Here is a 13,513-nt window from a genome sequence, read left to right on the forward strand (position 1 = left end):
CAATCAGATATTGGGTCGTTATAAGGTGTTGTGAATCCCACTATTCATTGGTAAAAGAGTAGCCCAAGAGTTGGCGGTGGATGGTGATGACCAGCTGCCTTCCCTCTAGTCTTAAACTGCTAAATTAGGGACGACTAAACTTTATATCTGCTCCATTGTAGCAGAATAAACAATGGTTAATTGAAGTGGGGCAGCATACGTTAGTTTTCCTATCACTAAGACAAATGAAGACAGTATGATATAACGGCAAAATTAACATAAATAATGATAAAGTGCTTTCTTTTTGAATCACTTTTAACGCACTTTAAGTGTCATATCTTTAACATTTTACAGGTTATTTTAAGAAGGTCGCTCATTCTTTTTCTCTTAAAAACATGGAAAACTCTCACGAAAAGTGTTTATTCTACTAAAAGATGCAAATCTTTCAACATTTAAATACACGGATCAAAAGTAAGTGAAACATTTGTGGAAGAAGCAAGTCACTATTCCTGAATACACTAGTTTGTCACTTAAATCACTCATGAGCAAAAATAAAACATTTGCACACACTGTTACCCAGCACATGAAAAATAGTATTCTCTAACTCCCGCCGTAGGTGGCTCAGCGACAAGTCTGAAGGTTTATAACATTAACATTTACGTTTCGATAGCTACAGCGAGCACAACACAGATAACTCATTGTGTAGCTTTGAGCTTAACAACAAACAGCATCTCTATAATTAGTTTTGTTTTGGAATTTCGCACAAAGCTACTCGAGGGCTATCTGTGCGAGCCGTCCCTAATTTAGCAGTGTAAGACTAGAGGGAAGGCAGCTAGTCATCACCACCCACCGCCAACTCTTGGGCTACTCTTTTACCAACGAAGTATGGGATTGACCGTCACATTATACACCCCCACGGCTGAGAGGGCGAGCATATTTAGCGCGACGCGGGCGCGAACCCGCGACCCTCGGATTACGAGTCGCACGCCTTACGCGCTTGGCCACCACATATTTCTGTCACCCCCATATTTATACGATATAAATGTATAATGTGGTCGTATATTACAGCATAAATTTATATTATTACCTTCTACATATTTAACTCAGAATAACCTAGCTCCCCAGCAGCTCAGCCGTAAATGTGATGAGTCACACTATTGAAAACAAGTTTAGATACTTGTAATGGGCACAGCACATAGTTCATTGTTAGGTTTTTATATTAAATCACTAGTCTAAAAGTAGAACTGTGTAGTATATTTATATATATGCAGAAAAAAAGTTTAAACAAAGTGGTCTTTCTCTCAGTATTTAGCAGGGAGTAATTTATATAATCGTTTCACAGTGGGTCACTTTTATCCTTCTACCTGAAGTTCATGTTGTTTGTGAATCCAGCCTTCATTCAACTCCATGTTGTGCTGTGTTGGTAAATAACTTCAGTTTTACTGTTGTATGTTTGGTTTGGTTACTATTAAGCTCAAAGCTACACAAAGGTCTATCTGTGCTTTGCCAATCGCAGGTATCGAAATCCAATTTTAATGGTATACGTTTTTAGAAAGGCGCATATTTATCTTCAACGTGTGGAGCTCCTTGGCTTTCATGTATATGTTATTGAAACTTTGAAGGCGTTGGAAAGTTAAAAACGCAATACGTCTATATTTATATGTAAGAGCTGTAGAAATATCAGTTAAAAATTACGACCAAGTTATTTTTCGTTAACTTATCCCATTCCTGGCCCTGCAAGCTCCAAAATTTAGTGCAACAGTTAGCATTTGCGATCGCTTGGTTGAAAAATTTAGGTCAAAGGCGAGTGACGTCACTTAAGGTAAACAAGGGCAGTCGTTATCGGCCACCTCACTGTGCTCCATTTTATGCGTGAAAAACTTTTGTCTTATTTATGTGAAAATAATTCATTCTTTTCTGAACAAGTTTGACAAACATCGTGGAGTTAATTCGCGAGTTAAGTTTGTTCCAGGACGTAAGCAATTATTGTTTTCCCCGGTGTTTATGGATGTGGGTACATTCCCGAGGAAAAGGAGGTATATTTAAACGAATTTCCACTGAAGTCAGAGAGAAAAACTGCACGTGACTTGGATAAATTTCGTATCAAGAACTCGTGATAAACTGAGTCTGCTGAAAGCAGTCATGTATGTAGTAAACATTTTCTGGAATCAGACTTCGAAAATAAACTACATTTTTTATGGGATTTACAAACATCAAAGAAACTGATGCTAAAGATAGGTGCAGTGCCCATTGGGTATCCATCAATCATGGCGAGAAGCAACCAGGCATGCGAGGTAAACTCATGTTTTAGCCAATATTTTAATCACAATATATAATTATCAACAACCATTCAGGTTTTATAAACACCAATAATCTGCTAAAACAAAAAAAATATTTATGAAATTTCAGTTTCAGCTTTTATTTATCAAAACATAGCACGGACAAACAATGTCTATTATTTATTTATTTTTGGATGTTTATAATTTCATTGGAGGTGTCACTATGTAACATAAAAAATGCTAGATCTACAATATCAGTTATTAAAATATGACCACAGCTGTGTTTGTTTTTCCAGTTGTAACGTATACTTAGTCGCATGCGTACAAATTGGAGCATGAGCAGAATACAATATCGAGAGTTCATCAGCTGATATTAGAGCTGTACCAAGAAAGATCAGACAGCACCACTCTTCTTACACTTCGGCTAATATGCCAACATTAGCCACATTATCGTTTGCAAGCTCTAGTTTAAATATATACGGTGCAATTGAGACATTACATGTATCTCGACTTTTTTAATCGTGAGATACCAAAAAAACATTTAAACAAAAAATGTCCTATTGTCTATAGTCTTTCAGCTTAATGGAAATTTATGACTTGATAATTAATAAGCATTTCACATAAGGAAATTCCTTAGTAGAATAAATAGCAATTCTTCTTATAGTCCTATCCTTGTATGTAAAAATCTACATGTTGAAGGAGTTCACTCCAAAGCCACATTGTCCTACCTGCTGAGTCCACTCTGGGGAATCGAATCCCGAATTTTAGCGTTGTAAGTCCTTATGCGTGCCGCTATCCCACCAGGGAACACTGATTGTGGTATTAAAATTGTGAAAAATAATTTAACTTAATATGTCTATTAAAAAGTCTGAAACATAATATGAAACATGAAATTCATGACTTTTGGTTTCGTTTGTTAAGAATTTCTCACAAAGCTACACGAGGGCAATCTGCGCAATTTGTTGACTTAACTAAATCAGCTGCTCAGTTAACATACAGACTTACAAAACTACGATAAGTTTAAAATTGTAATGGAAAGAAAACACAGCGTTTTGTGTGTGTGTGTGTGTGTTACTATATGGAATCATTACAAAAATGAAGTGAATTACATTCTTGTCGAAAAAATAATCAAAGTGCAATGAACACGTAAAGTAAAGAAATCGTTGTAATCCAACGAGGCATAAAGTAGAAAATGTATACAGAGAGGGAAAAAATTAAATTAGCATACTGAAATTGCATACGACCTTCTTTCCGCTAAAGGTTTGTAGTGTGCCTTTGGATGACGGGGCGGTTATTATTTTTATGTCCGAGTTATAACTTGCAATTGTAGTAACGTGGAAATTAGTGGATTTATCATTACAGTTCGTTTTTACCATCATACTGATATTTCTACAGTATATAGCCCTGGCATGTCTAGGTGTGTTAAGGCTTTTGACTCATAATCTGAGGGACGCGGGTTCGAATCCCCGTCGCACCACACATACTCGTCCTTTCAGCCGTGTGGGTGTTATAATGTGACGGTCAATCAAACTATTCGTTGGTAAAAGAGTAGCCCAAGAGTTGGCGGTGATGATTAGCTGCCTTCCCTTTACTCTTACGCTGCTAAATTAGGGAGGGCTGGTGCAGATAGCCCTCGTGTAGCTTTGCGCGAAATTGAAAAACTGTAGTAAATAAATTAAATTTTCAATAAACGTTTCTTTGAAGTTTTCTCTTGTCCTGTCAAGAACTATTTTTTATTTATTTGTTATCAATAAATGTTTATATACTTGTTATTGTAAAGCGTTTTATTTGTGTAAGTAGTGAAAGTTGTGATTGGTTATTTATGCACTCATAACAACAAAATACAGTTCAGTCTTATCTAAATCCATAAAATGCAAGAAAATTTTACATTCGGGATATTTAATTGGAACGTAGTTTAATTTAAAAGAGGAAGAACTGAGTATAGAAAAAAAAAGTTAGGTAGAGAAGTTATTTACATATGCGCTATCCATACTAATCACTACCGGTCCACTATCCATACTAATCACTACCGGTCCACTATCCATACTAATCACTACCGGTCCACTATCCATACTAATCACTACCGGTCCACTATCCATACTAATTACTACCGGTCCACAATCCATACTAATTACTACCGGTCCACTATCCATACTAATCACTACCGGTCCACTATCCATACTAATCACTACCGGTCCACTATCCATACTAATCACTATCGGTCCACTATCCATATTAATCACTACCGGTCCACTATCCATACTAATCCCTACCGGTCCACTATCCATACTAATCACTACCGGTCCACTATCCATACTAATCACTACCGGTCCACTATCCATACTAATCACTACCGGTTCACTATCCTATACTAATCACTACCGGTCACTATCCATACTAATCACTACCGGTCTACTATCCATACTAATCACTACCGGTCCACTATCCATACTAATCACTACCGGTCCACTATCCATACTAATCACTACAGGTCCACTATCCATACTAATCACTACCGGTTCACTATCCATACTAATCACTACCGGTTCACTATCCATACTAATCACTACCGGTCCACTATCCATACTAATCACTACCGGTCCACTATCCATACTAATCACTACCGGTCCATTATCCATACTAATCACTACCGGTCCACTATCCATACTAATCACTACCGGTCCACTATCCATACTAATCACTATCGGTCCACTATCCATACTAATCACTACCGGTCCATTATCCATACTAATTACTACCGGTCCACTATCCATACTAATCACTACCGGTCCATTATCCATACTAATTACTACCGGTCCATTATCCATACTAATCACTACCGGTCCACTATCCATACTAATCCATTATCTATCCAAGGAAAATATTTTGTCAGTCTGTGAACGCAGCTCTTCCTTAACAAGTTGACCGATTCAGACTCGCACCAAACATGCTCGCCCTTTCAACCGTGGGAGCGTTATAATGTTACGGTGGGTGGTGATGACTAGCTACCTTCCCTCTAGTCTTACACTGCTAGATTAGGGACGGCTAGCGCACATAGCCCTCGTGTAGCTTTGCACAAAAAATCCAAAATCAAACCAAACCCTTATTAAACTTTCCGATAATTTGAAAAAAAATTATAATATTTTTTTAGAGTAACCCGTATATCATTCCCTCAGTGGCAATTGTAAATAGAGTTGAGTTTGAACAACGTTCACACCACAACAAAATTTTAAAAGCAAAACGTCGTAAATAACATTTTCAGCATTTTGTTTGTTTTTGCAGTAATCAAAATATATAGTAATAAAATATCCCGCCATAATAAGGAGAATATAAATATTGCTGCTGTTTGAATTTCACGCTCTTTTCTGATTCACACCATTTAATTCCCAGTTTATAGTGGGGTTAGAATAAGTTCTTAGGCCTGAATTATAGAAGTATTTCATAACTAATATAGTGTAAGGTATTTCTAATTTTTTAATATAGAATATAGTTTTTCGAAGAAGCAACAGTCAAGGTTATTATTAAACTAATACATTAAATGTATCAAATTCAAATAGTAGAAATCTCAACCACATCACTTCTGTGATGTGGCGTAATTGTTTGGCTATTTGTGCCAAGTTTCTCGACTCGACTGCTACACCTTTTCATTTCTGATTCACTTCCTTTGTCTTACAACAGTTTTCTTGGAAAATGAACGCTACTGAAAACCCTTGCAAAGATTTTGCTCATTTTTAGCAAATTTGTGCACGTGTTTTCTGCGTTTCCAAGAGAGACGGAGGGAAAAATGTAACCTGCAAAACATTTAAAGTACATTATAAATCCTGAAAATGACAACCCATTATGGACTGAGTTCACTCTTACTTGTAGACCTTCACCAAAAGTATATTTGGGTATGCAATTTTCCGCTGAAAAAAATCAGTTAAATTGCACATCTAATGTTAAGTACGAGAAAACCACAGGTAGATTGTGTAAAAAAATAATAATAATAAAAAGCCAGGTCTTTTTATGCACGTGCTTGAGAAAAATAGTTTGAAAGTTTTTGGAAACATTATATGAAGGTAATTCTACACACAGTATAAACGGATATGTGATTTGGAGGATAAAATGTGGCTATTTTTTCGTGCGAGACCATCACTCTGTCCACCATGAAGAATCGAACCTAAGATTGTAGCGTTACAACTCGATAAATTTATCACTCACCCACAGAGGAACGAAAATTAAATAAATGCTTCTATCAATTTTTATTTCATAAATTATGTTTTCGTAGCACTTCTCACCTGTATGCTTTCCACTTGACTTGTACAATAAAGTATTTTCTCGACGTAATAGAAACGAAAGGTGGTTTCTTCAGTCTCCACATTTATTGTCTGAGCAAACAGTAAAAAAAAGTAAAAACCAAGGTTGCCCTCGACAATGTCTATCATTTACCTCTCGATTTTGTTTCACTTGAAATTGTTTCATTATTGAGTGGTTATTTGGAATTAAGCACAAAGCTACACAATCAGCTGTCTGAGCTCTGCCCACCGCGGATATTGAAACCCGGTTTTTAGCAGTGTGAGTCCGCAGACATACAGCTGTACGCCTGGGGGGCGTACTTAATATTCGTCAACACATCTTTATTAAAACGAGAAATAGTTAACTTATATCTTCTTGAAAGTATTTTTATATTTGATCTTGTAAGTATTATTTTTTGTTATTTCTTTGTCAACTAATTTGTAATTTATTTCAGACAAACCTATATATGTAGTAAGTCACATAGTTGTTTATTGTTTGTTAAACTCTTGTGTTATTGTGTGCTTGTTTGTTTACATACTTTTAATGAATTTTTTTGTGAATCTCATATTTCTTTGCTTATTTGTTTATATTAAATTGAGTTATACTTGTTATTTTATTTTTTAACTACACCCAGGTTTGTCTGATATATTATCTAGATAACTTGTTACTTTTCACATTCTGACCACATTTCACTCCCACTTTGTCTTTCTTTTTTCTGTGTGAAACAACGCTTTGGTTACTTGTAATTGCCCGATTTCACTTTACGTGTTGCTTAATTTCTTTGAACTTTTATCCCTTTGTGTTTGTCCTTCAGTGGATCAGCGAGTAAATTACAGACGTACAATCTTAAAACCTGGGGTTCGAATTCCCGCAGTAGACACGGCAGATGAACTAATGTGGCTTTGTTCCAAAACAAGTGTACCAAAACAAACAGAGTGTAACAAAGCAAACACAGTGTACCAAAGCAAACACGGTGTAACAAAGCAAACACAGTGTACCAAAACACACACAGTGTACATTTTTCTAAAACTTTTGAAATTTTATGGTATTGATATTTTTTGGTTATTTTAATCACTTGTTTGTCATGAATTTCGTCTAAAGCTACACGAGCGCTATTTGCGCTAGCCGTCGTTAAGTACAAGACCAGAGAGAAGGCAGCCAGTCATCATCACCCACAGGCCATCTCTTGGGCTTCTCTTTTACCAAGGAGTAGTGGAATTGACCGTAACATTATAACGCCCACACGGCTGAAAGGGTGAACATGTTTGGTGTGACGGGGATTCGAATCTGCGACCTTCGGATTATGAGTCAAGTGCCTTAACCACCTGTTCATGCCTGACCACGGGTTATTTTGATATTGTTTGACTTGTGTTTATATAATTAATTATGTTTTTATTAATCTAATGTTTATTTAACAATACCTCTAACTATATTTTTTCGTAATTTAACCTATTTTCTTTTGAGAAGAAAATGATAAAAAAACAACACAGTAATCCCATGATTATGGATTGATTAAGGAACAATAATCACATCATTAGAGAGTTAGTTAAGAAATAATTCAAAGTGTACATGTGTACCTACTACTAAGATGAAATAATGGTCTTTTGCTTTCGTTTTTAACTCAAAGCTGCGCAATGAACTGTTTGCTTTCTGTCCACGCATTATTAGTCCCTTCTTCACTGCTAACTTATCGGAGACTCAAATGGGAGAAGTTCGGGTTTCTTCAAAATGATTATACAAATTAAGTAATATATTTAGTAGGAAAGTTCACAAATGAGAACATTTAGCATAAATAGGATTCTCTCTCTCTCTCTCTCTTTTAGGATTTGTTTCTTTAATTTCGAGGAGTTATATTCCTTATATTATTCAACAATAGCACTAATCTTCTAACCATTTATAGTAAATTGAATATGGTTCAATTGATGAAATTACTATTTTTAATGACTCGGCATAGCCAGGTGGTTAAGGCACACGACTCGTAATCCGAGGGTATCGGGTTCAAATTCCCGTCACACCAAACATGCTCGACCTTTCAGCCGTGTGGGCGTTATTATGTTACGGTCAATCCTACTATTCGTTGGTAAAAGAGTAGCCCAAGAGTTGGCGGTGGGTGGTGATGACTAGCTGCCTTCCCTCTAGTCTTACACTGCTAGATTAGGAACGGCTAGCGCAGATAGCCCTCGTGTAGCTTTGCGCGAAATTCAAAACAAACCAAACCATACATTATAACTACGTAAAAACCATAGGGTTATGATTTCAAGTTAGCATAAGCTAAACTATAATGATGAAATATATAAATAACAGGTCAGTAAATGATCTACAGAAATATTTTTTTACAGAACTAAAAACAGTTCTGTTGAACGCTTTTAATTTCTCCTTTTCTGTGTTGGCAAATTTATTATAGCATATTTAACCCAACCTTTGAGAGGATGTTTCGCCCTACTGGTAAAGATTTTAAATACAACCTGTATTATATTTCAAGCCTTGTTTTCAATCTGCATTTAATTATCGGCACAAAATGTTTGAAAGAGTTTCTTATCCACAAAGATCCATTACGGTGATTAACCTTTATGTTTAAAATTGACAGTAAGCATCATAATGACAAGGAATAAAATTGAAACAGTAGACTTCGACCTTGTTAATCTTGAGATACGGAGTACATTATATTAAAACGATTTTGAAGTCTGACTACGTGATCACAATCTATGTCGTCTCGTCCTGATATGCTCTAGCTGAATATTAGCCATCTTGACAACAACTTTTCAGTGTATTTTCCATTGCAAATGGCGCCGTTGAAAGGTTTTCATGTCCATATCACGACTCTCATACCCACTGTATTTCCATAATCCACCTGCAGTACAACGACTGACCGTTTCCCACCGGTAGTTTCGACAGTGTAATAACATAGAAATCCATAGGAGCTGACTGTTATGCCTTCATACGGAATAACCTGAATATCTGTTTAATTATCTGTAGTTTGAAGTACACATTGGCATACCATGTTAACCTACGCTCTGTACAAAACCAGTATTTCTTTATAATACAGAATATTGGTCCTTTTCTTTTGTTTTTAATTTCGCACAAAGCTACACGAAGAATATCTAAGATAGCCGTCTCTAATTTGTCAGTGAAAGACTAGTGGAATTGATCAACCACATTATATCGTCCCCACGACTGAAAGAGTGCATATGTTTGGGAAGGACGGGGATTCGAACTCGGGAACTTCGAATTGCGAGTCGAAAGTCCTAACCACCAGGTCATGCTAGGTCGAATACAGGTATTATAGTAAGCAGTGTCCAGCTATCAACATGCGTTCCTTCAAAAAGAAGCTACGTAGAGCTTTTGGAATGTTTTACCCTCATACAGTTTGTGGAATATCACCACTTTTCTCAAACAGGTACAGCCCATACATTTTCTCTACAGTTAGTTTTCCTTTCCTGGGTATGTCACGGAGACAATTTGTTTAGAAATTGTTGTCATATGCCTTGATTATCTACATATTCAAAATCGTTTCAGTATAACATTCTTAATCTGATGTGTTAGGAACTGTGTGTGAAGAAAATAGGCTTAAGAAACATGATAGTATCTACTAAAGAAAAATGCATCCTATACTTTTATATTTGTGTTTAAAATTTAAAGTGAAAGATATATTAAGGTTATTTGTTTAGTACTCTCGCTCCCGGAAAAGAGACGAGAGTATTGCAACTGCGCCCGCAGATATGGGTGTGTCTGTATGTGTTTCGGCACGCGTATCTCAAAAAACTAATAAATCGGTGTGCACGGAAGTTTAAGTGTTTTTTGGTTGTTTTTTTTAGTTAAGCACAGAGCTACACAAAGGGCTATTTGTGTTCTATCCACCACGGGTATCGAACTGCAGTTTCTAGCGTCGTAAGTCCACAGGCATACTGCTATGTCAATGGGTGCAGCTTTGAATAAGATGGGAAGTCACTTTAGGACAGCCATCCCCCAATTTTTTTTCTTGGATTCAAATACGGATATGGACTCTGGCTCACTTTGAAGCACTTTATGTAATAACGAGATAGGGCATTTTCACGGTTTGGAGCTAATAACTCTATAAAGTGTGGTCCAATTTGTACCTAATTTAATGGGCACACAACAACAAATATTATTCGGATCATTGATCATTCTGGATCTGAGAAGGATTTTCTGAGGTTTTGAACGTAAATTTCGGCGTTATCCAAAATAAATCTAGAGAATCTCAGAAAGGAGCGGTGAGGCAGTGGTATGTAATATCTGATTGATCTCGCTTGGTATTAACTACAAAGCTATACAATGGACTATTTGTGCTCTGTCAGCCACGAGCGTAGGAACGATATAAGCCCACGGACTTGTCGTTGAGCCACATTGAAGATGAGTTTACAAGTGTTGTTATGAGTTATCCACGTTCTTAAACAAACATCTCTGTTATTTTATTATTTAGCTAACAAACGGTTAAAAGTACTTTTTTCCAATAAGGTCTACATAAACCTCGTTTCGGATAATTTATTTTAATAATCACAGAAGTGAAAAGTGAGTTACTAGAAAAAATTAACCACGATAGAATTACAAAGTTACGCATATTTTCCAAGTTTCGTTTAGGATATAGAACGATTTATTCAAATCAAAATGTTAACTTACAGTATGTTTCTTCCACAAGTTTCGAAATGGCTTCGTTCTTCAGTTTACTGTTTCTCTTCCCCATGGAATCAGCTTATAAGATTTTACAAAATTTACCTGCAAGAGCCGTTGTATGCACCACTTAGTTACTCGCCGCGTGATAGTGCAGTAAACTCTCGTACTCAGCTCTTTTGTGACTGTTACCTGCCTACACTAACCAATCCCCCAGCAATCAACAGCTTACTGAAAGGAAGTGACAACAAGAATGACGCGCAACGATTGGAAGATATATTTATATCTAAGATTATTGGATACTTTCGTCTTCATAGGAAATTGGAGCGTTTTTAATCGACTAACAACTTATTCATTTTTGTGAAAACCCAACTGATTTGTAATTTCAACAACTAAATGATAAATTTAAAATGTATTGGCGTTTTGCGGTAATGTGTAACTTATGAACACAATCCACGAAAATAAAACCATAGCTGTTATTTTTTAAGCGCAAAGCTTCCGCCTACCTAGAGATTGTTTTTTTTAATTTCGAGCAAAGCTACAAGAGGGTTATCTGCGCTAGCCATTCCTAATTTAGTATTGTAAGACCAGAGACAAGGTCGCTAGTCATCATCACACACCGCCAACTCTTAGGCTACTCTTACCTCTTTTGGGATTGACCGTTACTTTATAATGCCCCGGCGGCTGAAAGAGGCGAGCATGTTTGGTGTAATGGGGATTTGAACCCACGACCCTCATATTAGGAGTCAAGTGCCCTAACCACCTGGCCATGCAACACGTTTCTGAAAGAAGACCAGTTAAACTGAACTATGTAAACACCTGTTATAGTTACTTTATTAAAAACATGTCTCTACCTGTTTTTCCAGGAGCGCATTGACAATAAAACGATCCAACTCTGTCGTGACAGGTGGCACCGTTAAAACACGCAGCACCTGCGCAGTCATCTATGTTTTCACTGCAGTCTGGACCTGCCCAACCGTTCACGCAAATACAAGAATAACTGCCAATAAAGTGTGGTCCAATTTGTACCTAATTTTATGGGCACACAACAACAACAAATATTATTCGAATCATTGATCATTCTGGATCTAAGAAGGATTTTCTGAGGTTTTGAACGTAAATTTTGACGTTATCCAAAATAAATCTAGAGAATCTCAGAAAGGAGACCGCTGAGGCAGTGGTATGTAATACCTGATTGATCTAGCTTGGTATTAACTACAAAGCTATACAATGGACTATCATGTTGTTCCATTTCTTCAAACGCTAGGCCTTACTTAACGCACACTAGTCTACATCTTGACTGCAGTAAGGACCAAAGGAAAAAAATAATTACAAACGATAAAGGTGATTTTTCCCCCATTCATTTGTGAATATACGTGATACAAAAAAGCACTGACTTCACTTCTATAAAAGTCCATTTTCAATCCATTAGCTAAAGATTATGTTTCGTTATTTATGATTTCAAAAGTAAGATATTTGTAAGAAATCGTTTGAATAAATCAACCACTAGACCACATTCAGGATTTTTGTTGACTTTAATTCACTGATATCGAAAAAAATGATATATATTTTTTAGAGAGACTGAGTGTGTGTCTGTGTAGCTCATACCTCATGTTTTGATTTTAATTTTTTTTCTATTGGCGAGCACCGATCTTTCATTGAAACACATTACTCATCATAAAAATTCTGAGCATGCACCGCTTTAAGGACTAATGTGTCTAGCTGGACTGTACTATTGCACAACAATGAACTACTCTAGAATTCAAAACTTCATCATTGCCGATCCTTTAACAGGAGGACCAGTTCCAAACAACTAAAGATTATGGTATTTAAAAGTACTAATAGGCGAGTTATAAGTGCCATAACAAGGGTAGAGGACCATCGCAAATGTGTGCAGAACGTTATTAATGTCGAATTCGATCAGAAATGAAACAACAAAACTATTTTATTATAACTAAATGTAGTCCGTGTGCCAATACGACTTTACGTTTTTGCTGTGACTAGCTCTAAATCCTCTAAATCCTGTGAAGAGAAAACAGAACAATTACCTTTATTGTAAGACATTTGAGTTAAATTTTTAAACGCTACTTGTATAAAAATGATGTTCCTATCCTTCTATATTTGTCACATCCACTGCCGATGACACATACCACACAATCCAGAGTGCTTCAGGCCTGTTGGGATACAATAAACTTAGTTACGGTCGGAAAACTATGTGGTTGAAATACTGTTTTGCTTGTTTGTTTGTTTCTTTTTTTGAATTTCGCGCAAAGCTATACGAGGGCTATCTGTCCCTAATTTAGCAGTGTAAGGCTACTCTTGGGATACTCTTTTACCAACGAATAGTGGGA

General features: G+C 36.4%; 1 protein-coding gene across 5 annotated transcripts in view; it reads right to left on the reverse strand.

Moving 5' to 3' along the window:
- LOC143248849 (frequenin-2-like) overlaps positions 1-13,513 on the reverse strand; it is a 125,520-nt gene that overhangs the window by 76,916 nt on the left and 35,091 nt on the right. The window contains exon 1 of one of the 5 annotated variants that reach the window (XM_076497692.1): positions 11,172-12,046. The exons of the other annotated variants lie outside the window; for them this stretch is intronic. Coding sequence (XP_076353807.1) covers positions 11,172-11,235 — 64 coding nt within the window. The 5' untranslated portion in view covers positions 11,236-12,046. Of the gene's footprint in view, positions 1-11,171; positions 12,047-13,513 lie in introns of those variants that run through there. 5 annotated transcript variants of the gene reach the window in all.

Source organism: Tachypleus tridentatus, chromosome 4, assembly GCF_004210375.1.
Source record: "Tachypleus tridentatus isolate NWPU-2018 chromosome 4, ASM421037v1, whole genome shotgun sequence".
In the NCBI taxonomy this organism is placed as follows: domain Eukaryota; kingdom Metazoa; phylum Arthropoda; class Merostomata; order Xiphosura; family Limulidae; genus Tachypleus; species Tachypleus tridentatus.